The 26,240-nt window shown below is 35.6% G+C and overlaps 1 protein-coding gene across 5 annotated transcripts in view; it reads left to right on the top strand.

Moving 5' to 3' along the window:
• Positions 1–25,383, top strand: part of LOC106669128 (serine/threonine-protein kinase 10) — a 34,043-nt gene extending 8,660 nt beyond the window's left edge. Inside the window, exons 2-23 of one of the 5 annotated variants that reach the window (XM_014398420.2) lie at positions 6,946–7,110; positions 7,184–7,382; positions 7,445–7,575; positions 7,647–7,865; positions 7,945–8,046; positions 13,721–13,805; positions 13,895–14,001; positions 14,062–14,358; positions 14,424–14,730; positions 15,904–16,293; positions 16,363–16,547; positions 16,613–16,743; positions 16,819–16,942; positions 17,009–17,187; positions 17,254–17,650; positions 17,710–17,829; positions 18,065–18,178; positions 18,260–18,475; positions 18,538–18,673; positions 22,788–22,891; positions 24,027–24,177; positions 25,347–25,383. In XM_014398420.2, the coding sequence (XP_014253906.1) occupies positions 6,946–7,110; positions 7,184–7,382; positions 7,445–7,575; positions 7,647–7,865; positions 7,945–8,046; positions 13,721–13,805; positions 13,895–14,001; positions 14,062–14,358; positions 14,424–14,730; positions 15,904–16,293; positions 16,363–16,547; positions 16,613–16,743; positions 16,819–16,942; positions 17,009–17,187; positions 17,254–17,650; positions 17,710–17,829; positions 18,065–18,178; positions 18,260–18,475; positions 18,538–18,673; positions 22,788–22,891; positions 24,027–24,170 (3,852 nt within the window). In that variant the 3' untranslated portion in view covers positions 24,171–24,177; positions 25,347–25,383. Of the gene's footprint in view, positions 1–6,945; positions 7,111–7,183; positions 7,383–7,444; positions 7,576–7,646; positions 7,866–7,944; positions 8,047–13,720; positions 13,806–13,894; positions 14,002–14,061; positions 14,359–14,423; positions 14,731–15,903; positions 16,294–16,362; positions 16,548–16,612; positions 16,744–16,818; positions 16,943–17,008; positions 17,188–17,244; positions 17,651–17,709; positions 17,830–18,064; positions 18,179–18,259; positions 18,476–18,537; positions 18,674–22,787; positions 22,892–23,238; positions 23,759–24,026; positions 24,178–24,388; positions 25,319–25,346 lie in introns of those variants that run through there. The other 4 variants (XM_014398418.2, XM_014398419.2, XM_024229273.1 and 1 more) reach the window with 4 other exon arrangements.
• The last annotated feature ends 857 nt before the right edge of the window (positions 25,384–26,240 follow it).

Raw genomic sequence — 26,240 nt, 5'->3', positions numbered from 1 at the left:
TTATTGATTGCAAAACCCAGAAATCCGTACACTATTGGTGAAGACTAGAAATTAGTGCTCGTGGGGATTTGCGGTTGCTACTCACAAACATTAAGCCGGACATAAATACACGCATATCTCATCACATTCATCAAGTCATTAATTTTTTTTTAAATTTTATTTAAACAAGATTTCAATAAATACTTCAACAATTTTTTTTTAAATTTGTAATTTTTATATGCATTTGTGTAGTTTTTTCACTTGGGGGTCCGTGGGCAAGTTTTGACTATAAAAAGGGGTCCATAGGTCAAAAAAGTTTGGGAACCACTGATCTAGAGCTTTTCTTTAAGCTTAACATTTTTCTATCTGATCTAAACGATTTTTAAGTGCTCTTGTGTGTATCCTTCAGGTCCTGGTTTTTCAGGCTTTACAAGCCTGCGTAAGTCTTCGCATCAACAGAGGACATGTTCTCCTGTTTTTTCTTCTTCCTGGCGATATCAGAACATGCTTGTTTCTGCACTGAGTCTATTCTTAATCCTCTGAAGTCAGCAGTGCCCCATCAGCAGCCCCTACCATCATTCTAGTCCTAACAGATCTAGGTTTAGTAGTTCTGATGTAAGTTTCTTTTGATAAACTTTTTTGCATAACTGACCTGGAATTCTAAAGACTTATTCTTAACTCATTTTCTGATGGCTTTGAAATTTGGTGGCAGAAGGGTTCAGGGGCTGATAGGTGCCCTCATTGAACTTTACTTGGCTAATTTATCGGCCTCCTTCTTTCCCATCTGCCTTGAAATCCAAACAAAGTTGTTTTGACTTGATGCCATCCCAAACGGCTCTGGACTTGGTTACAGTTGCCTTTAGTGCCACCTGTCTGTCTGATTTGTTGTTAATGCCCAACCTTTTGATTTCCTTGGCATAATGTTCGATAGCGATTGTTTTTGTCTGAAATTATTGGATTATAGTCCTTGGTTTGTTACCATAAGTACCAGGTCTTTTTCAGTATTTCCTCTATCTGTATATATCTGATGTAATCGGCAATAACTAGGATTCTTTTCTCCCAGTCTGCTATATCAGGTATTTATTTTAATTTCAAATGCATTTGGTGTTTTGGAGAGAATTTGGATCCTGTGTTGCAGTTATGGCATGGTAACATCAATTATATATATTTGGAGTTCCTCTTATTGTGCCAGATATCAGGCTTGCACAACAAAACTGCCCACAAGGACGATCCTAGCAGTACAGAGAACCACCTCCTGCAGTAAGACTAACGCTTTGGCCAGTGCCAAATGTTTAATCTTTGCGGTACTATTGTGCTTCTCTAGGTGTTTTTTGACAGCCATCACTATACACCCGATTGTCTCCGGCTATAGGTCATAAACCCTCACTCTTCAAGACAGTCCTGTCCAAATAAACTCATGGGGACCACCTGGTCTGAACAACATGAACCCATATTTTTCCAGGAGCTCTTCATATTTTAATCAGTGAAGCATTGACGGGGCCATGAAACAGCTTCTTCAGCCACCATTGTGAATGTGCGCACACTTGTACAAGAGATATTATGTATAAATTTTGTATGAATCAGCTCGACTATCTTCAACTTGTTTGGGTTATCTACAATTAATCAATTCTTGGGATTTTTAAATCTCTCAGACACCTTATCTTTGTACAATAGATAAATGGATATTGTTGAATAATACAATATCATATATGACAACACTATTTGTACATTGTCAACAAAATGTTAAAGGAAAAAGTGTGATTTAAGCATAAATATAAACATTTAAGTTTTCCACTTGTTACTTTTTAAAGATTTTTATTAATCCGTACTATAGATCCTTTAAAAATAGATTGTTGTTTGTAAGATAATAGGCAATACTGTCATTAAATAAGTTCTCAACCTATGATTATTATTAGTATTTAAATTAATTTTATTTTCTATCTAAGGTCTTGGTTGAGATGAAAAAGCTAGTGTCACGAGCGGGATTCGAACCCTTGGCCTTTCATCTCAACAAAGACCTTAGATAAAAAGAATAATAAATTTAAATAATTATTACGCTCTATTATGACTACTAAATACATATATGGATTATTAATATTATTTATTACTCCATTTATGTTTAGAAGTCTAATTGATCATTTTAATTATTTCAATTAATTATTATTTTTATGTAAGGTCAGGGTTGAGATGAAAAACGTGTCACGGGCAAATTTTAATTAATCAAAATTATTTATTATAATATTATTATTATTTCTACTATATTTCGTGGTCCGATTGGCCAAATAACTTCTTTCAATTAATTAATCTTTTTATGTAAGGTATTGGTTGAAATCGAATCCTGCTTGTGACACTAACTTTTTCATTTCATCCAATAACTTACATAAAAAGATTAATTAATTATTATTACTGTTGTACGTATGAGCTTGAAAGCTAAAGAAAATTCACTAATTTCGTGGTCCGCTTGACCAATTAATAAAGGTTTTTAGTTGAGATAAAAAAAGTCATTGGCACAAGCGGGATTCGAACCCACGATCTTCAGCTAGATATGCCGCTCCTCTACCACTTGAGCTATTGTGACCTCGATCCACTCGGACACCAACTTCCCATCTCAACCCCACCTTTTGAATTTTCCCTCCTTTTTGCCATTTTTCAAATGTTGTGTAATCGGATTGGATTCTCGACGACAAATGAAATGGCCACGTAGAGCTTTAGTGAAGTGTACTTCATTTTAAATCATTAATTTCATTAATTTCGTGGTCCGCTTGACCAATTAATATATTACAATTAATTAAGGTTTTTAGTTGAGATGAAAAGTGGCAAAAAGGAGGGAAAATTCAAAAGGTGGGGTTGAGATGGGAAGTTGGTGTCTGAGTGGATCGAGGTCACGATAGCTCAAGTGGTAGAGCAGCGGCGTAACTGGCCGAAGATCATGGGTTCGAATCTCGCTTGTGCCATTGACTTTTTTTATCTCAACTAAAAACCTTAATTAATGCTACAGAAAATGTTTACTTACCATGCAGCACAAAATTGTAAACTTTACAAATGATTTCAGTATATATTTGTAAACATATATTTTTAATTATTGCTAATTGTTGTTTATTTGAGTCTGAAGGCTTCGAGTAGTATTTTGAAAGTGGCACAGCATTAACCACTCATTTCAAACATTTCAGCTCATCTAATAGTGATAATTGTTATTATTTTTAATTATTGCCAATGATTATACATTTGTGCCAGAAAGCTCCTTGGAATGCATTTAAAGAGGTACAAAATTAATGACAATAATTTTAAAAATTACAAATTCATGCAACCCACTTCTTCAATTTCTTGGTGTTCTTGTAATTTGTCTTCCATTTCATTCTCTCTAGCGAACAAGTGAACAAAGAATATGATTTCCTGGATGTGGCCCAGGCTTTTGATGGGGTCTGGTACCTAGGCAATCTTTAAAAACTTAAATGCTTACTGCATATTTCATATTGCAATAATGCTATTATTATTTTATTTTAACCTGGAATCCTATTTAACAGACGTCAAGCCGGCATCTTACAAGGAAGCATTCTTAGTGCCATCCTGTCTTCCATTTACACTGCTGATTGCCTTTTCACTCCAACTCCATCATGATGACATTCCATTTAGTCTTCCTAACTTGGGCCTATTGGGGCATTAGTGGCTGCAACTGTTAAGATATTGAAAAAACCGGCTCACCGAGGGTTCATATAACCTCATAGTTGAAATACCCTCATCAAAAAAATAAATAAATTGAAATAACACTATTTAAACAACCTCCAACATCCATATCACCTTGAGTTTATAAAAGATTTGTGTAAACAGTGGAGGAGAAGACTGAAAGAGGAAAATGTACCAAGGGTACCATTTACATTGAAAAAACAATTTTGACGTTTGCTATGCATCAACAAGGAGGAGCTGCTGACTTGATCAAAGTCAGTACACTTACCTAATACCTAGACAGCAGGCAGAGGAGGAATCCCTACACTAGACTTAAGACAACTTATTTAGACAACTACGAAGACTTTCAGAACTGAAATCTGTTTTTACCGTCAAATAGACATTGCTTTGACCAAATCGAACGGAGTGGAATGTAGGATTCCACCAAGCCATCCGATATCCATCGCATTCAACCCTTACGACAAAAGTCCTCAAGACAAATCGTCAAAACTTCACTATGAAAATTCATTATTCACAATGACCTCAATCTTTTGTCAATGAATTGATCCACTACGACACGTTTTCGATCAATCCTAACTCTACTTCCCAAGCCTTATTTGCGCTTTACTATCTTGAAATCCAATCACATTGCCTTAAACAGTGAGACCTTGCCCCGTAATCCTTTATATTGTGCCAGCATTGACTTTTTTTTTTTTTTTTTTTTAAACAATGGATACCAGTAACTGGAGGAATTCCCCCCTGAGCACTGCAGCTGTACAGCTTATTGTACTTTATCCCTGGCTCCATTTTTTGGGGGCTCGCAACACAAGTGTGAATTTGAGCCTCCGGTGTGCCGGTGTTCTTCCATCGAAGAAACTCATTTTTGAAGGGGGTTGCAACCAAATTCAGGGTCGCTGAGATCTGATCCCGCTCCTTCCATTGATGAGTGCTGTGTCAATTTCTTTCAATTGCGGCCACCGGTCCCCTTAGGCGTAAGAAAAAGTCCAGAGGCGACGGTGGGGATCGAACCCACGATCACGGGATCTACTAGCCGAGAGTCTGACGCCTTAACCATTCGGCTACTGCGGCCTCCCTACATGTATTGTACATATGTAATACAGTCGAACAGAAATTGAGGTTGTGCTAGCCATACTATCTCTCTACAAATCCGTAAAAAGGTGGTTTTAAGAATCAAGACAATCCTGTCATTATTGAATATCGTGAAATCTTTCAAACCCAATGGTCTTTTTCCCTTTAATTGTTAAATTAATGTTTAATAATTATATAATGCACTGCTATGATTTAATTTTAATTAATTCATACGATGAATAATCAACTGTAAACATAAAGTGTAACAATAAAACATCAACTGGCAGTAAAAACAACATTTCTCATGTGATCCACGTTATTTCTGTCATTCGAACTATCAATAAACGAGGGATTTTTTCTTTTTTTAATTAACGAGAATTGTTTTATGCAATCTGAGGTCACTCATTTATCTTTGGCCTTATAATTATAACGGTGTATTGTGTATTTCCCTGGGTCTATTTAAACATTAGACGGGCATTTGAGATAAACATTTTACTAAAAATAGAAAATCGAGCTCATGAGCGATTCCTCTTGTTAAGTTGATACGGCTTCCGTTGGGCCGTAGAATGGTTCGATCTAAATAGAGATAGATTGAATGATTTATTTTCATTGCTGCTTCATACTTTTGAGAGGATTTTTCCCCCTTTGATCTGTTAATTTTAGCAATGTTCTTCTTCCTTTGGCTGATTTTATAACACTAGTTCTGAAATTTATTTAAATCATAATTTATGAACATTTATAAAATTTAGTTCAATAATAATTTTAAATTAAAATTCTTTTTTACTTCTTTATTAGTACTAGCATGGATTTAGATGGAGGCATGAGAAATGTTCATATTAAACTCAAACAAATTAAATTATTGGAAAAACATGTTCCAAGGCCTGTCTGAAGACTTAAAAAAAACAGTCACATCCCATTGATCAAGTGATCCTAATTAAACCAATTTCTACTCTTATTTTTCACTTTCTCACAGTGGAATAATCCCTCTCTAACAAAGGAAAGAATGTATAAACTGACAGGATTGCATTTCAGGGATGCTTCACCGCACAAAAGGGTCATTATTGAAAACAATTTAAAGGCCTGAAAAGCTCTTACTTTCATTCAAAGTTTATGCATAGTTGAAAATGTTTTATTCATCGTTTTCCTCACGCTTGTTAGGAAATGAAACAGAATGATACAGCATTTGGCAGGAATTGGCGATAAATAAACATTATCAAGAAGATATTCCGAGAATTCATTTCAATTTTCGCCAATTATAAAACTGCATATTATACCATAGCGTTCGAGCAAATTGCAGCAAGCTCCCACATTCTTTTGCGTATGACATCATTTCTAATATAGCTCAGGTGAAGTCATTACTCGGATTTTGCCAAAAGTTAAGGCATGCCTATTATTTTTATTCCTGGGCAGGAAATTGTCCTCTTACAAATTTCAACATGTGGGGAGATAAGACAATGCGTAAACAAGAGATAATTTTGAAAAGGCTATTGTGTAAAAATTACAGAGTATTATTTGGATAAAAATTCAACCTAATAATGGAACTAAAATATTTCATTTTGACGATGTTACCTAAAATCTAAAACTAAGCAGTATTATTGGAGTTTATCTGGCTTCTTAAGAATTCATAGAAAAACTTTTCTATTAATAATTTTAAAAAGCTTTTAACAATATTAAGAGTTCTTTTATTATCCGATTACATAAATTATTATTATTTTTTTTTTTTTTTTAATGGCCTAGATTTTCAAATACGATGATCTGGATTGAAAAAACTGACTTTTTTTATATTTTGACATTCTTTATTGTCTTTCAATTAATTAAGGTTTTTAGTCCAGATAAAAAAGTCAGTGTCATGAGAGGGATTCGAACCCACGATCTTCGGCTAGATACGCCGCTGCTCTACCACTTGAGCTATCGTGACCTCAATCCACTCGGACACTAACTTCCCATCTCAACCCCATCTTTTTGAATTTTCCCTCCTTTTTTGCCATTTTTCAATTCCATTTTTATCTCAACTAAAAACCTTAATTAATTGAAAGATATTAATTGGTCAAGCGGACCACGAAAACTAGTGAATTCTTTTATTGTATTCATTACCGTTTTATTACTGCATATATCATTTAAAACATTGTAACAAGCAGCAGTCATTAAATAAGTTTTGTGTATTGTGGATAGTTTTAGGCAAACTGCGACTCAATTTCATAATTTTATTTTCAGGCCCAGTCAAAGAGTACCAATGCCCTTGCTGCTGCGAAAATGTGCCTTCTGGAAGGTGAAGACGACCTTTCAGATTTTATGATTGAAATAGACATCCTGTCTGAATGCAAGCATGAAAACATAGTCCAGCTCTACGAAGCATTCTTTACCAATAGTAAACTATGGGTAATTATTATTTTTTTAAATAGTTTTTTTTATATAAAAAAAAGTAATTACACATTGAATTTTGCCTTTGCAGATGTTAATAGAATATTGTGACGGAGGCGCTTTGGACTCAATTATGGTCGAGCTTGAAAAACCTCTGACTGAACCACAGATTGCCTACGTCTGTCAGCAAATGTGCCAGGGCCTTTCGTTCCTACATCACAATAAAGTCATCCATCGAGACTTGAAAGCTGGTAATGTGCTCCTAACGATGGCGGGTGGAGTCAAACTGGGTATGTGTTAATATTTAATAATAAGATTATTTTATTCTTACTTTATAATTATAATTTTCCAGCCGATTTCGGAGTTTCCGCTAAAAACAAATCGACACTCCAAAAGCACGACACATTCATAGGCACACCATATTGGATGGCACCGGAGGTCGTGCTTTGTGAGACTTTCAGGGACAATCCCTATGACTTTAAAGTAAGCGCTTGAATTGTCGAAAAACATAAAACAAAAAGGATTTTTATTTTTTTCTCTCATGTTATTGCCAGGTGGACGTATGGTCTCTTGGAATCACGCTTATAGAATTCGCTCAAATGGAGCCTCCAAACCATGAGATGTCTCCGATGAGGGTCCTCCTTAAAATCCAGAAATCCGATCCGCCCAAATTGGACCAACCATCGAAATGGTCCAAAAACTTTAACGATTTCATTTCTAAGACACTTGTCAAAGACCCGACACAAAGGCCAAATGTAGACTATTTACTTACGGTAATTTTAAATTATAATTTTTTTCTAAATAATTATTCAAGTTTAGTCATGGTTGTATAATATTATTCATACTTTTCAGCTTCCTTTTATTAGTGGTGAATTAGATTCAAAACCTGTTAGGGATTTACTTCTTGAGTATAAGGCTGAAGTAGTTGAAGAAGTTATCGATGATGAAGCTGATGTAAGTATAACAATCAGTGTTTATAATTATTAATTAACATAATAACAATAACTTACACTAATCTGAAGTTTTTAAAAAAAATCAAAAGTATAAATTCTTGCATGTTTTGGGGGAAAATGAGATAGAAAGATATTAACATTTTCAAAACTAACGCTCAAATTTAAAAACTAATTTGTAGTTTTAAATAGAAAGGAAATGTAAGTAGAGATTTGCTGGTATATGTATATTTTGTATATAATAGTTTGTATTCACACATTTTGTTTTGCCATGTTCAGAGACTAACCCCTCTTTTTATTTTCTCTCGAAATGTTTCAAATATCTCCCTCCCATACATTTTTTTTTCGTTTTGCTCCAATTTCTTGGAGAGAGAGAGTAAAGGAATTCCCTTCGACACAATTAACCAACCATTGTCTTTTTTGCTGAAAGCGCACCATATTCTTTTGCATTGTTTACATGCTTTCCGCAAACTCTAACCATAGCGAGGTAGGAGACAGAAAAAGCACAGGGAACAGTATCAGAGAGTAGGTAAGTGCGAAAAGGGGTGACGATAAAATTTAATAATTAAATGCAGAATCACTCTCGACAATTCATATTCATTGTAGCTTCTTTATTTTTTTGAGAATGGCGCAAAAGCGACATAACACCAGACTTTATGAGGAGTGAACCCTTGAAATTGAATAAATAAACTTAAAATCCCATTAAAAAAATTAATTAAAAAAAAATATCATTACAACCTAATAGAAACAAAGAAGCTATCGAAATCACTTGGACATATTTTTCATAAAGGAAAGTAATACCTGTCATACAGGAGACTCCAAAACTACCTGTTGGGTTTCAACGACAAGGGAAAACCACTTTACTTTTTATATTTTCAATTAAAATACCATGATCTGTGCCAGGATTTGAACCCAAAACTGTTAGTGTGGTGAATATGAGTTAGATGCTCCAACCACTCATACTTATCGTTACGATAATTTTTAAAATATTTTTTTCAATAATACATGTTATATTGATAACATAATTAAAAAAAATATTGATAATTATTTAAATAAAAAATAGATTTATCCAAACTATAAAAAAAAACATGTAAAACAATTTTAAATTATTCCATCAATATAAAAGTTTTGTGTGGTGGTTAGTGACCTTAGTCAATGATTATTCGGAGATCGTGAGATGCGGTCTGGTGTGATGTAGATTTTAGAAAAACCTTTAGAAAATAATAAAAAACCTTTTTTTAGAAAATATTTTCTTTATCGTGCCAACGTTTCGATTTTTATTGAGATCATCTTCAGGGCCTGGGATTTATAAACATGGTTTAAATTTACAATTATATGTAGGATTGAAAAAAAAAATGAATTTATACTATGATAGAAAAGTTTAGATTTAAAATTTTTATCATTGTATAATTTTTTTTTAAATCTAAAAAATGTACATCACACGAGACCGCATCTCATGATCTCTGAATAATCAGGAAAGTTTTGTGTTTACATGATTTCGAATTGTTCTGATAAAAAGGTCGTAATCTGAAGGTGCTTTTTCTGTTAATCAGGGGATTAACCTTCGATCATACATCCAGTCAATTGTACGTTTCACTTATCATGGAGGTTATTTGTAATGGTACGCTGTTTTTCCATGATTTAATTTAGATAGAAAAGTTGAAGGACAGTATTTGATGGAATCTTTCTGAAATTAATATCAAACGTATACAATTGTAATATTATTAACTAAAAAAAAAACAATTATGAGGGATCCCCTCGACATTTTCTGACCCTTTGTAACTTCAAATAATGGTATGACTGATATATGACCATGATATATTCGAAACCATATATGACTAATGTGGAAAACACAAGGTCATTTTGTACACTTTTTGTGAACTGAAATACTCAAATTAATTTTCGGTCTATAAGGACATAAAGAAAATGTTGATTGCACTTTTTAAAAGGGTTATTTCGCTGTTATCTATCTCATGGGCAACATATTTTTTCCAGAATAAAATACCATGGTTTAAGTTTGAGATTGAGCAGCATATCGACTTTTAGCATTTAACATGATTTTCTGGCACCTCATAACTTCTCAAAATTGTACTTTGGCTAATGTATCAAGGCCATTTTGTCCAGTTTCTAAAAACTCAAATTTTTTTAAATCTGTAAGAGCAAAAAATATCGATTGCGCTTTGGTATAAGTGGTATACCATCATTTATTTTATTCTAAAATAGGCTTGTTTTTTTCTTTAATTGGATATTGTTAACGCTTAGATTAAGGTTAAAAGGAGTCTGCCTTGTTACAATTGAGCCACCGCGACCAATATTGGTCTATTCTCCATTACTATCTAGAACTCTTCTTTAGGTAGGCCGTCCACTGGAGCCGAATAGGGCCGGATGATCCAAAAGTGAAGAAACGAATGAGCACGTGTCCATTAGAACCAATTCGTTCGGTCGTGTTGGGCCGTGTACGGCCAAAGCACTTTCCGATCGAAATAAAGTTGGATTTTCCAGTCCTATTCGGCCGAATGGTTACTTCGAATTCAACTGTCAACCACGTGACATCAAACACTCACCATTGTTTAACGCCGTTCTTTGCTTTTGGCTTACCTTTTCGTTGCATTTTCATTTCGATGGATTGCGAAAAATTGATAAGTGCGGTTGAGGAGCAGGCTCTTGGGACATGATCCACTCTATCAACGGAGAGATCCAGCATAAGTTGTGGTCAAGGATAGCTTTAGAAATGGAACTTCCAATATTTTTGTTTATTTCTTTCATTCCATTTGTATGTAAACTAAGAATTTTTGAGTAGCAACAAATTTTCTACATCCATTTGGGCTGTGTCGTGAACTGACGAAAATTGGCTACAGTGGACGATGGCGTTCGGCTATATTGCCGGTTGTCCATTTGGTCAAATAGTTCGGTTGTTGAACGGCCGTTGTTGTTCGGTTCCAATGGACGAGCAGCCTTAAGCTTAAGGTTTTTTTTTATTTGATCCCAAAGCTTAAAGGCTCCTGTGTCCCTTTCAGGCCTGGGTTTTTCCTCTCCCAGGAGGACGTGGACAGACCTCTGTAGTTTCTTCTTCTTCCTGGCGATATCTGCACAAGTTTGTTTCTGCTGCTCTAAATTTATACACGAGCTTCTGTCTGCAGTGTCCAATCAACAGTCTTACTATAATTCTAGTTCTGCCATTAGTTTCTGCAACAATCTATGGATGAACATTTTCACATGCTTCTGTCCTGGAATACAATAACATTAACGCATTTGTTAGGGCTGTCATTCTGGAACGATGCACCTTTCACTTATTCAGATGTCATTCCAGAACGATGCACCTCTTCTTGAAAATCCCCCCCCCCCGTTTCGAAGTTTGTTGTAGGGTGTTAGGGTGTATTTTTGGAATTGATTCGCTGTAACTGGCCTTTAGCATCGCTTTCACAACGTTTCTGTGAAGACCACTTTTCAATTTGACCTTTTGGAATTTTTTAAAGATTTTCTGTAAACCAAGTTCAGAGCCATGTTGAAAATGTTAAACATAGGTTTTGTTTACAACCACTGTCCAATAGATTAAATTTTTAGCAATTTGGCATGCCACTAAAGTGTTAAGGACTGATAGCTGTCCTCATCGAAATTTTCTTGGTCAATTTATAAGCCTCTGTGTGCCCTTGTACCCACCCAAACAAGGGTAATTTTATTATCCCACTGTCTGACAGGACCTTTATGCAAGCCAAACAGCTCTGGACTTTACTACCGATGAGGTACTTGCCTTTAGTGCCATATGACTGACTGATTATATGACTATTCTTTTGTTGTTAATACCCAGCCTTTAGGTCTCCTTAGCACATTGTTAAATAAAATAGTCAGTCTCCGCATGAAAGCCAGAGGCATATTGCCCATGGCTTATTTAAGACTTAATTTTAATACTTGGTATATTTCCGAAGATATCAGCTCTTGACCCATCCTGGGTCTTAAAGCCATCTGCATACCAGATACGGTCAGCTTTAACTGGAATCCCTTTTTCCCATCTATTATTAAAATTCATATAATACATTTCTCATGTCATCAAGTTGAGCAAAAGCGTAAATTTTTCATGAATCTCATTATTTTTCGTGGTCCGCTTGATCAATTAATATCATACAATTAATTAAGGTTTTAAGTTGAGATAAAAAAGTCAGTGTCCCAAGCAGGATTCAAACCCACGACCTTCGGCTTGATACGCCGCTACTCTACCACTTGAGCTATCTGGACTTTGGAGTGGAAAAGCACTAATCTTTTTTATCTCAACTTAAAACCTTAATTAATTGTATGATATTAATTGGTCAAGCAGACCACGAAAAATAGTGAACTTAATGAATTAAAATGAAGTATACTTCATTAAAGCTCTCCATGGCCATTTCACTTGTTGCCGAGAATCAAATAGATTACACGACATTTGAAAAATGGCAAAAAGGAGGGAAAATTCAAAAAGGTGAGGTTGAGATGGGAAGTTAGTGCCCGAGGGGATCGAAGTCACGATAGCTCAAGTGGTAGAGTAGCGGCGTATCAAGCCGAAGGTCGTGGGTTCGAATCCCAATCGTGACACTGACTTTTTTATCTCAACTTAAAACCTTAATTAATTGTTTTTCATGAATGTTCAGGCTGGAATTGTCAAATTTTCAAACAACCCTTCCTTAACTCAATCCAGCTCGTGTTTGTGTCAAAGAAGCATTGTCAACTTTATTTAAACTTTTCTTGAAAGAAAAGATATTGTCTCTTCCCAGTGATGATTCTAGTCTTAATATTTTCTTATCCTTAAATATGAAAAAATTTTCTTTATTCACTTAAAAATGTGTTGTATGTATTCACTGTTCCAATGTTTTTGTTTTGGTAGTCTGCTCATAGAGAGACAAAAAATCAGCCGAGATAAAAAAAAGTTTCCCTTTTTTTAAATTTTACATAACATGATGCCAGTGTCAGCATAACATAAATAAAATAATGTTCATCAGAATAAATTCAAATAAATTATCAAAACTTGTGTACGACAGGACTTCATTCTCCTCGTAAAGTCTGGCGTGGGCTTTTCCCTGCCAATGCTATAGTTTGTTTTCAAGAATAGACATGCTGTCAATAGTACAGATTCCGAGTGACTGACCGTACTGCAGCACCTTTTCTGTATCTAGCGCTTTTCTTCAACACAAAATGCCACCAGAAGGTTTTATCTCTAGCACCGTATGACCCCACAGATTTTATTTAAACCTTTGCATGTTCTTTTTTGTAAGAAAGAAAAAAAAATTGCATGTGTCTAATCTAAACCCATTTTGTCTTGCCATAGCTGTGGAAATATCTTCTAATTTATCTCGAATTGTATTAGTTTTTTATTTTTTAAAATTTTTATTTTATTTTATTTATTTATTCAAATCATGTTTTATATGCTACATATGAATCAAAGTTTAAAGAAAACGGCTTAATAAGGCAGGAATTTGATTATAAGTAAGATGAAATATGTACTTTTTATTTATTTATGTTTTAAATGCTTTTCAAAATCACATTCAATCACTTAGCCTGTAACATTATTTTGCCTTTTTGTAGATTTTTCCATAGCAGCAAAAAAAAAAAAAAATTGCAATTTATTTTATTCTATTTTTTTCTCTCTCTCTTAAATCCTTTGGGTCCACTTTTGTTAAGTTCTGGTTTTTTGTTTTGTTCTTTTATAGGAGCAGCGCACATCTCAGCTTCCCCTGGATCTGGACAATGGAGAAGATGATTCTGCTTCGATCAAGTCTGATCCAGATCTTAAGAGTCAGTTTTTATTTTATTATTTTTTTAAATTAATTTTATTGTCTTAATTTACAAAACAGTAAAAAAATTTAATCAAAATTTCTTTTCAGTTGAGGAAGCTGTAGACGGAGTTAAACCTGAAGTAGATATAGAAAATAAACCAAAATTAGACAATTTGCCTGATAAAAAATCCGCCGTTGTACCTGCACCACCACAAGTAAGATCAGAAATAATACAATTGACGCTGTTAATTATTAATTTAATTATTTTTATAAAGATGGCCAAGAAGAATGAAGTGTTGGAAAGGAGGATATCGCACGACAAAGGACCTGCACCTCCACCGCCATCTGTTGTTAAAGAGCCGCCTAAAGAAACGACTCCACCACCCGTACCTGTAGTACCAATCGTACCTCCAGTAAAAGAAAAGGAAATCAAAGAAGAGATCAAAGAGGGAGAGCCGACGGATGTGAAGGAAGAACCCATTGTGCCACAGTTGAGAAGGCCGTCGATCGATTTTAGGCCGACAAACATCGAATTTGTAGACAATAACCATTCACAGCAGAATGAAGAGACGGTACGGTCATTTTTCATATTTTAAAATTTTCTCGATTTAATTTAATTTTTAAATAATGTTTACAGGTTTCTTTGGCCAAGGATAGTCGCAAGCGATCGCTTTCTGTTGAAAGGAGTTCTGAAGTGATCATCCCGACAGAGCGACCTGACCAGGTTAAAGAGAACGTTGAAAGCACGGATAGGAGTCGAGGGCCAAGACCCGGGGCACGACCCGTTTCCATGATGCCAACAACAGAAATCAATGGCGGCTGGAAAGAACATTCACGAGCCAGAAGCTCATCAGCAAGCAACCGGAATCGCAGAAGACCTGCACCTCCTCCATTGTCCGAAGAAGTCATTACTGCCCTTGCCAAGCCTTCACCTCATTCTAAAGGTATTTATCTTAAAATTCAGAAAAATGATTAAATATAATTATTCAGAAATCGTGAGATGCAGTCTGGTGTGATGTAGGTTTCAGAAAAACATTTTCTTTATCGTGCCAATGTTTCAATCTTTATTGAGATCATCTTCAGGGCCTGAGATTTATAAACATTGGTTAAATATTACAAATACATGTAGGATGTGAAAAAAGAAGAATTTATACAACGCTAGAAAATTTTAGATATAAAAAAATGAATTTATACAATGCTAGAAAATTTTAGATTAAAAAAATGAATTTATACATGCTAGAAAATTTTAGATTAAAAAAAAAAGAATTTATACAACGCCAGAAAATTTTAGATACAAAAAAATGAATCTGCACAATGCCAGAAAACTCCAGACTAAACAATGAATTTTCTACCATTGCACAAATTCACTTTCCCATCCAAAACTTTCCAGCATTGCATAAATTTTTTTTTCCAGATCTTACATGTATTTGTAATGTTCAAACAATATTTTCATATTACAAATACATGTACGATGTGAAAAAAAATGTATGCACTGCTGGAAAGTTTTGGATGCGAAAGTGAATTTGTGCAATGCTAGAAAAAATTTTGGATAGGAAAAATGAATTTATTACAATGCTAGAAAATTTTAGATTAAAAAAATGAATCTTTCACTTCAAAGAAGCCGACTCCTTATATAAAAGTGTCTTTCTATTCCCGACTTCCTTCCCCACCCTTTCGAAATCCAACGTATATAAACATAAAACAGCAATATCTCACTGGCACTCTCAACACGATGAATGACACATCTACACTGAAAAAAAAAACACTTTGAGTGAATACAATTACTTTGATTGAATCTAAGGTTTTCTAGCATTCTGTGTGTAGATTCATTTTTTTGAATCTAAAGTTTTCTGGCATTGTATAAATTCATTTTTTTTAATCTAAAATTTTCTAGCATTGTATAAATTCTTCTTTTTTCACATCCTACATGTATTTGTAATATTTAAACAATGTTTATAAATCCCAGGCCCTGAAGATGATCTCAATAAAGATCGAAACGTTGGCACGATAATGTTATTCTAAAACCTACATCACACCAGACTGCATCTCACGATTTCTGAATAATTATTGATTAACGGTCACTAATCACCACACATTAAATATAATTTTTTATTTAGTTGTTGATTCAACTGGGGATAATAAAAAGGCCACGACTGTTCGTATTGGAGACGAGGAGCCACCAAGGACGAGGGATATGCTCGAGAGCAATATAACCGTTGTAACCACAGTCCATCCACCTGTTCTGCATGTTCATCCGAATGTGCCTAGTCCTGTGCTTCCCGCTTCTCAAAGCCCTGCCGGCAGTCAGGTTGTCATCGTGTCGAACGAAAACAACAAGACACTCGTCGATTCCGAGGAGGACGATGTCGTCGTAGTTAGGTCGAGCCCTGTCGTGGATGTCAAGGAAGAGGACAATCATGATACGAGTCACATTTCTGTGATTACAGTCGGAGATACAAGCGTAGTCGATTCCCGCGCCGGTGGCGACAGCTGGAATTCATTATATGGTATTTAAACAGTTTATCCCTTTATCTCTTATCATGCTAATCCTGTTATTTTTTTCGTTTTTATTATAGAAGAAGACTCGTTAACGATCGTCGGCAATCCAAACCGTGGCACTTCTATAATCGTCGAAGGGACACCGACTCCAGAGCCTGATACCACACCGCAAAAACCGCACAGGCCAAACGGCCAGCCTGCCATACCTCCAGAACCCGAAGAAGTTTATATCATAGTCAACAATTCTACAAACATGCAAAAAGTGTGTTTTTCTTCTTTGCATTGAGTTTTTATTGGGTTGTTTTTTATTTATCGTGCTTTTTTTAGATTGCTGATGGAGGTGGGGATAGACACAAGAGAACCATGTCTCATGGACGATCAAGCTCCCAGTCCGATACAGCATCAACAACAGGAAATAGGACGCCTCCTTCTGCTGCAAGCACTAGAACCTTCGATAGGTATTTTTTTAAAATAAATTTTACATATTATAGTAAATGAGCTGATATGTATACTTTTTGTTTTATTGTTAATAGGTCTGATGCTGAAAGTGTATCTACAACTATTAGTCAAGACAGTAGAGAAAGCAATAAGGAAAACAGACCGAGCAGGTTACACGACGGGGAAGTTGTTCTTAGACCAAAGGCTGATTATGATAGGGTATGTATAAATTTCAATAATAATGTTCAGTTATATTATTGTATACTATATTTTCATTTCCTGTAGAATGAAAATTCGAGGCACAGTCGATCAAAAGAGAAGTTGGAGTTAATGAACCTTAAGAAAAAAACCAGGAAACGGACTAGAAAATTTGAAATCGACGGTGTTGTGGTGGTGACGACAACTAACACCGTTATCTACGGCGATGATGAGAATGGCAAAGGCTTCGACGACCATGTTTTTAGGTAGATTAAACACACAAATACAAAACAGTAGAAAGCAAAAAACCTTTAACTGAATAGCTATTACAGAAAACAAGAACTCCGGGAGTTGAAAATGCTTCAGAAACAGGAGCAGAAACAATTCCAAGACATCGCGTTCAAGAACCACATGGCAAAAGAACAGCAGGACAAGAAATTCGAGCAGGAACGGACTGCTTTGACTCGAAGTTATGAAAGCGAACTTGAAACGCAGTCGAGACAGCAGAGGCAGATGGTCGAGAAGGCGGAGCAACAGCAAGAAGCCGACCTGCGGCTCACGAGTAAGAAGATCCGAGCAGAGCAGGAGCGTGAGCTCAAAGAATTCCGCGAGAGCCAAAAACAAGAGATGCGCTTGCTTAAACAAGAGGTCGATCTGATGCCCAAAGATAGAAGAAAGAACGCGTTCAAAACCAGAAAGGAAAAACTCGAAGCTGAGCACGAAGAGAAGGTATTTTCTTTTTGTTTAATTGTTTTGTAACGGTGTTTTTAACATTACCGCACTTTTAGGAACGGCTTTTCTTGCAAAAATTAAACGAAAACCATGAAACTTCTCTTAGGCGGCTAAGTGATTCTCACAGGGAAAAAATCGCTTTGATGGATCGGCAATTTCTACAGCAAAAGCAACAGGTGATTTTATTTCTGCATTTAATTAATAAATAATAAATTTTAGGCTATAGAACTGATAATAAATATATTGTAAAGTTGTCTGACTCCTCGTCCACAATACCTAATGGGTTTTCAGACATAAAAACCCCTCCTATATCACAGGAATAAGTTTACTTATAAATTGTACAAAATTATTGGTTTAAAATTCATTAATTGCCAAACTATTAAAATCCTAATTGTTTAAATTAATTTATAGTTAATGAGAGCCCGCGAAGCAGCGCTCTGGGAATTGGAAGAAAGGCAAATCCACGATAAACACCAACTAGCTAAACGGCAGCTTAAGGACAGCTTTTTCCTTCAGAGGCATCAAGTGAGTTAAAATATTTTAATCTTATAGAATTTATTTCCTACTTAAAACTAAATTAAAAAAAAAAAATCTTCAATGCTCTAGATGCTTATAAGGCATGATAAAGAGCTAGAACATATGAAAAGGCTGAACCAACGCAAGGAAGAGGACCTTATAAAGAGACAGGCCATCGAGAAAAGGGCCCATCCCAAGCGTATAAAGTCCGAGATGAAAGCCAGGGAGATGATGTTCCGAGAGAGCCTCAGGATAAACATGGCTAGCTCACCAGATGCCGATCACGAGCGAAATTTGTTGAAAAAGGTAATTCCCCTTTACAAAAAGTCGTACATGTGTGCAGTTTTATTTAACCTGCTTTATTTTAGTTTCAAGAAAACGAGAAGAAGCGATACAGGTTGGAGACGCAGAGGTTCGACCAAAAACACCAGAGGCAGCTCGAAGAGCTGAGAGCCACTTCGGAAGCGACGATCAAAGAACTCGAACAGCTCCAAAATGAAAAAAGTAAGTTTTTTAAAATTTTATTTTGGGTTTTACACCAAAGCCAGGCTAAGTGGAAATTGCCAAATGTATTTGCATGTAAGGTTTTAACCCTTTCAGTAGGTGAGCATCAATGGCGAAGAGCTGCAAAAAAAGTCTGTTTCTTGTAAAACTTCATATAGCTGAATTATAAAAAACTCGACTTTTCCTTAGTCCCTCCTTACAACTACCAGGTTGGTGGGTCAAGGATTTGAACCAAACTTTTTTTTATTATTGTTCACTTCAAAATATCAGACAGATATCTGCCACTTCTTGCGAAAAGGCCCTGGTTTTGCCAAAAAAAAATTTTGAAAGTTGAATTTTTTTTTTTTTAAATACATAGATTGCAATAAAAATATACCAAAAGCTGTCAAATTTTATCAATATCCAAAAAATTTCTATAAGCCAAATATTTTTCAAGTACTAGGTCATACAATTTTTTTCCCCATGAAACATATGAAATTTAATTTTAGCATCTCTGGAGACCCCTAAATATAAATTTTTGTTTGACTCCTAAATTTTTTCCCATTTTTAAGAATTCATTATCAGAATATCCGATTGAAAATGCAATAATTCATAAATGGCTAAAAGGATTTTAACATCAAACATACCATCAACAAGAAGAGGAACGTAGCTTTTTGATGATGTATGTACCATAAAAATATATCAAAGATTTCTACAAGAAAATTCACAAAATAGGAAAATTTATTTGTCATAAATTAACCTAGTATTATTTATTATTATTATTTGAAATGGAAATAATAGTACGATTTTAATGTTCGATAAACTTATAAAATGCACTTTGACACTTGAATTTTTTTTTTTTTTTCCCACTGGATACCAGGGACTGGAGTTCCCTCCTGAGCACTGCCACTGAGTGTACAGCTCATTGTACTTTATCCCTGGCTCCATATTTTAGGGGAGGGCTCGCAACACAATGTGAATTGAGCCCCCGTTGTACCGGTGTTCTTCCATCAAAGAAACTCATTTTTGAAGGGGGTTGGGACCAAATTCAGGGTCGCTGAGATCTGATCTCGCCCCTTCCATTGATGAGTGCTGTGTCAATTTCTTTCAATTGCGGCCACCGGTCCCCTTAGGCGTCAGAAAAAGTCCAGAGGCGACGGTGGGGATCGAACCCACGACCGCGGGATCTACTAGCCGAGAGTCTGACGCCTTAACCACTCGGCTACCGCGGCCCCCCGAAAATTTCTTTAAAATGAAACAATAATTTAAAACCATGAAAATTGGACCACTAGCTTTGAGAAAAATGATGGTAAAGTTGCACCAGGAAAGTAATTTTTTTGTAGCTTTTAATTTTTAAGTGGCTACATCGTAATGTACTAGGTAACATCATCATTAAATATACAGAAATATATTCAAACAACTCATTAAAAAAAAAAATCCCACACCTTCGCCTTCCGTCCTTTCTGGAATAAGCAGGGAGGGAGTAATTGCTCAATTTAGGGTGCTTTTCCACTTCCTGTACAAATTTTAAGTTCAAGCCTTCATGGGATGCTAACCGGAAACCCGCATCTCACTCGATTTTTGCAGTGCACTGCAGATCACATGAGTCAAATACGATTTGCATCGGAAGCAAGTCGAGAACAGATCGAAATGATGTCACGTGTGTGGTGGGCGTGAGTAGCCTGCCTAGTTGCACTGAAGTAGAGTTGATGTTGTGTCGCAGTTGCAATGTATGGGGGTCCTAAGTGTTACCCAAAAAATATGCAGTTGCATATAAATTTTGTCTATTTATAATAATTGTTTGGAAAAAAAATCACTAAGGCTCTTAAGGCCTAGTACACACTGGGATTCTTTGAATCGACTCTTTGATTCTCGGGAGAGTCTCGGCTGCGTCTAGCCTGAGTCCGGGCTGCCCCAACTCATTGTTGCGATGAATCTAGCATTTTCGGACTCTTTTGAATCCCATCTGATTTGGGATTCTTTGAATGTTGTGCAACATTTGCCAGTGCGGAATTGGAACAAGCTCTCTTGCTTCATTTGTTTTGTTCACGTAGTAGTGAGTGTTTTCTTGAAGATTTTAACAGTGTCTTGTATAAAGGTATGTTGTGGAGTACCGAGTTGACATTAGAGTTTATCAAAGACGTGCATTCCCATCGGTGTTTGTGGGATGTATGATTCACGGAATATAGAAATTTGGAATTGAAAAGCCAAACATTGAATGGTTTAGCCCAAAAATTCAGTGTTTCCATCACCGAAATTGAAAAAAATACACACTTTAAAAAAGGACAGTTCCGTTTGTTTTTAAATCCTGAAGGTGTATATGAGGCTTGCATAAGAGTCTCCACTCGCTAGGAACCGGAGAGTGGCAGCTAATCTGTTGGCCGGAGAGATAGATTCCCGAAAGTTGGTATCTTTCTTGGAAATTTTACCGCCAACTTTCATTAAAATTGTTTTGAAATCGGTTGGGGACATCCTCAAAAAATTTCTAAACCCTGCAACATCATTTAATCTCAACGTATCCAAAGATTTTTCCCGTGCTGATTCCCGCCGTGAAATATTTGTTGAACCCACAAATCTTTTTGGGCATTTTTTAATGCACCTCTGATTGTATTCACTACGTACAATGCAAAAAAGAGCAAGGGAAATTCCTGAAAGAGCTGGTTCTTCCGTCATTTTCACAGGCACTGGTGAATGTGAACAGAATCATGGTCTGGACATGGTTCTTTGTCGCAGAACAGAGTCGGGGCTGCATCGCAACAATGAATCTACGCAGCCCCGACTCTGGCCCGCAACATGAATCGATTCAAAGAATCTCAGTGCATACTAGGTAGGCTTAACATACTTGGATGGATGGCTCCTGAAATAGAAGGATGTGGATCTGTAAAACCCTGAAATAGAAGGATGTGGATCTGTAAAACCCTGAAATCTAAATTTGAAAAGAAAGACAAAAATTGATACACAGAAATAGTGGCGACCCAATGGACTGTATAACGAAAAAATAAATAAATAAATAGAAAAATTGTCAAATTAAACAAAAAAACACTTCACTCTCAACCTCTTGTCCTCTGCTCCTACGATCCTGTGGACTGTTGGACTAAGGTGCAGGGGGGGGGTTCAGGAAGGATTCAACAATATGACAATCTGATTGGATTTGATAAGATGGACCTTTCGTCCTCAGAACACGAGTCCTCGATGATTATTAGACGATCCACCGGATGGGTCAACTACTCCCGGAAACACCAACCAGTGTGAACGGATTGACATAAAAATTAGATAAAATAAAATGAATCCACAACGAAAAAGTGACATCAAAGAACGAACTTAACTGTCTCTATCCGGCTGAGCCAGGCTTTTTTTTGCCACCCGATCTGCTGTTATCGCTGGCAATCCTTCTGGCATAAACATACATAATTTAGGTTATTTTTTTTAGTTTCTTGATATTATGATTCATTTTTAGAAATGGGTTCTAGGGCTGTGGCCAACCTGTAAGAATGTATAAAAAGGTGAAGACACCTTGATTCTTAAGATAGTAATTTTTCTTTTTCAAAAAAATATGCAAAATGCTTAAAAGAAAAATTACTATCTTGAGAATCAAGGTGTCTTTTTTATCATCCGATCGGCTATTATCGCTGCTGTAATACTGGGATACCAGAAGGATTAGCAGCGACAACGGCCGATCGGGTCAAGACATCTTTTTTCTCAAGATAGTAATTTTTCTTTTAAGCATTTTGCATATTTTTTTTTTTTTTTTTTTTAAGAAAAATTACTATCTTGCGAATCAAGGTCACCTTCTTGGGCGTTCTTCCAGGCCACAGCCCTAGAACTCATTCCTAAAAACGAATCATTATCAATATACAATTCACTAGTTTTCGTGGTCCGCTTGACCAATTAATATATTTCATTTCATTAAGGTTTTTAGTTGAAATAAAAAAGTCAGTGTCATGAGCGGGATTCGAACCCACGATCTTCGCTAGATACGCCGCTGCTCTACCACTTGAGCTGTCGTGACCTCACCTGTGAAGTCATGACACTGACTTTTTTATCTCAACTAAAAACCTTAATTAATTATCAATATCAATAACTTGAGTTTATTACATTGTTGTTATTGATTTTGTTAATTTGTTTTTTCTCAAAGGGAAAATGCTCATGGAGCACGAGACGATGAAGTTAAAGGACCAGGAAGAAGAGTACAGCAAGGAGTTGCGAGAATGGAAGGGGTTGCTCAAGCCGAGAAAACAGGTTAAAAACATTTGCACATGTTTGACGAAAAACACTAACAAGCATTTGGCATGGTTTAGATTTAGTAAGATAAATTTTTTTTTATACAGCACCCGAAGTCCTTGGAGGTTTGCAAATTCTTTTCCTGCCTGCAAATTATTTTTATATCTGCTATATAATTTCTATTCTGGGAACAATTTTTATTTTTTTTATTTTCATTTATAATCATAAACAGATAAAATACATATCGTAAAGGACTTGGACTCTGGCATCAGTTGTGTAAAATCATTTTCAGCTCGTTCGCCGACTGAAAAACTGTTTTTTCAGATTCAGAAACAAATGATTTGTAACTTTTTCAATTTGAACAGAGCCAGGAGTTAAAGTTCAACGAGGAGCTACTAATGCACGAAAGGGAGAACAACTACATACTCGGACATCTAGCCTTGGTATCGCTGCCAGACTCCCTCGAGTCGTCCCCCTCCTTCCCAAGATCCCGTACCAACTCCTTACCGCTGTCATTCACTCCGCCGATGAGGCCCTTTGTAATCCCAAGGCCCAAAATCAAAAGTGTGCTTTATGAGTGATATCAGCTTATGTGACCCAGAGTCCTGCTCTCCAATTCCCCTCCCAAAAATTGTAATTTTTCTTTGTATAAATTTGTACTATTTGTTTTCTCGAAGAAAACATGTAAATAGTACTAAACTAACTTATAAAAAGTTAACTTTTTACTAATTTCTTCTTTTATATGTATTCTAATTAATCTATTCTTATTTTTAAAAAAAATTAAATATCACTAAGTTTGTAATAATATTTCTAGTCTTTTTCTCTAATATTTTACTAATGAATTTGAGGTGTTTGGAAATACTAACCATTAATTATTTTTCTTTTGTTTGTAAAAAGTGTGGGCCTAATTTCTTAATTGTGAAGTCAATTTGCATGTTAATTGATTGAATGCAGTATTTTAAATTTAAATTCGCCTTCTGTGTTTACACCTATTGTATGTTTTATTTCTCAACCTTTCACCTTTTTTTTGTAAATCATCGAGGGGTGAGAAAATAAAATCGGATTAAAACATATAAGAGTAAACCGTGAGTCTGATGTATAATCGATCCAAGTTCGAATCTGTATCGGAATCTCATTCATTTTCTTATTGCAGCGGCTCGAGGAACAGTTTGCGCAGCAGCTTGAGGAGCAAGAGGCGATATACGGGCCGACGCACCCGCTCCCGGCCGACCTGGCTGAACCCGTTCATCACAGGAGCTCGACGCGCAGCAGCCTGTCATCTGTGTCGGCCGATTAGATTTTCGGTAAAAAAAAAAAAACAAAAAAAAAAAAGTTGACTTTGAGATGTGTGACAAAATTTACAAGACATATATATACAAACTAAGCCGAAATTATAACAGGGTAACTAAGACGTTTAACTCTTCTCCCCAATTCCAACCTGCAACCACACAACGATACAGCACAATCGCTCAATTCACCCTGGTGGTAACTAAATTATGGTAAAATTTATTTTAGGTTCGAGCAACCGTTATCGAGTCTGGAACACACGTGATCTCTTTTTTCCAGTTCAACTCCAACATCTCCCCTCCTTCGACCTTCCCCCACTCAGCATTCTAATGTGCCCCATTCACTTTCCAAAAGTGACTGAAAGTGTCATCCCCAAAATGTGATGGTGACACTACCTCCCTCTCAAAAGCCAGAAACGCCCCTTGGAGTTTGCGGGGTATTCCTACACCTGTAGAAAGGTCATTGTCGTGGTTCCATTTGTGGGCTTCTTCTATGCTCCTAATTCGATGCTGAGCCTGATAAGTTGCAATTGATGGGTGTGTATGGGGCTTAATTCTTGAGCGTGAAGATTCAGGGAGTTGCACCGGGGAAGACAGTCAAAATATAGGACATCCTATAACTTTAAAAGAGTCTATTACGTGGGCTAAGATACGCGGTGTTGTTATTGTACTCGACGACAATTTCTTGATAACATTCTTGTGTTGCTTTGGCAATACCTCTACGGGTACACATCGTATAAGATGGATCGTCTCTCCGCGAGTCAGGGCAGTCTAACCCGGTGCCTTTCTATATGAATAGGCAAACTCGTCCTCGGAAATATACACTAATGCCAGGAGGTTAGTTAGGATGGTGGCCTCGGAATTGCACTTTTGAAGCATCAGATTTTCATACATGTTATTCATTTGTTCTCCAAGGTAGTGTTCGTCACAAACAATTTTGGTGTTTATGTATGCTATCAAGTCAGTGTTAACTGGATTATGTGACTTTAATGTAAAGAATTTCATGCCTTCTCTAACATAAGTCACATACAATCTTGGATGTTCTGTAGCAAACCCTGGTTGATTGCTTGATAGGATTCTTCAACATTAGGGAGAATATACTTTCACCAGCAACTACACTGATAATTTTATAATATAATATATAACCCACCCTGGTGGTAACTAAATTATGGTAAAATTTATTTTAGGTTCGAGCAACTGTTATCGAGTCTGGAACACACCTGATCTCTTTTTTCCAGTTCAACTCCAACATCTCCTCTCCTTCGACCTCCCCCACTCAGCATTCTAATGTGTGCCCCATTCACTTTCCAAAAGTGACTGAAAGTGTCATCCCCAAAATGTGAGGGTGACAGACTTGAAATCCCCCTCCCATTAATAATTTAAAATATAAACAAAAATGATATTTTAGTACTATCCAGAAAATTTCAAAATTTTTGTCTTTTTTTTACGAAATACTGATATTTTGTAATTTATGATTTATATTGTATTATTTACTTTGGAATAGAGAATATTTTTTTGTTTTTAATTTATAATAATTCTTAAGGATAAAAATAAGAATTTTTTTCATAATGTTTTGCTCAAAATAAAAAGCTGTTTGTTTATCTCTTTTCTATAAAATGTATAGTTTACAATTTTAATTTCTGTTTTAATCATCATAGTCATTATAATGTAGGTAGGCGACTTATAGCATTATTGCACTTGTTAACAGATTTCTTAGCGCTCACAATAAACATAAAGTGCTTCAAATACAAATGATTTTATTAAAAAAAGTACTATTAAAACAAAAGGGGGGGTAGAAATTAGTTTCTTTGTATAAAAAACAAACAAAAATATATGAATTTTAAAATTTTCATTTTGCTTTGTGTAAATAATTACTTTCTTTTTATGTACAGTGGCTGTTATTGTTGTTAATAATCACATTTATTATTACTATTATTATTATTAATTCAAGTAATAACGTCTTTCTACTTGTTCATTTGGTATTAAACCTCCTTTTATTCCTTGTTCTTCGACTAATCAGTATTTTTCTTTGCGAAAAAAAGTTGAAAGTGCCAAATTTTCTTTGACTAGTTATTAATATT

The sequence above is a fragment of the Cimex lectularius genome, unplaced genomic scaffold, assembly GCF_000648675.2.
Source record: "Cimex lectularius strain Harlan isolate CLEC.00 unplaced genomic scaffold, Clec_2.1 scaffold272, whole genome shotgun sequence".
Lineage (NCBI taxonomy): Eukaryota > Metazoa > Arthropoda > Insecta > Hemiptera > Cimicidae > Cimex > Cimex lectularius.
This window is presented reverse-complemented; position numbering and strand designations above follow the sequence as displayed.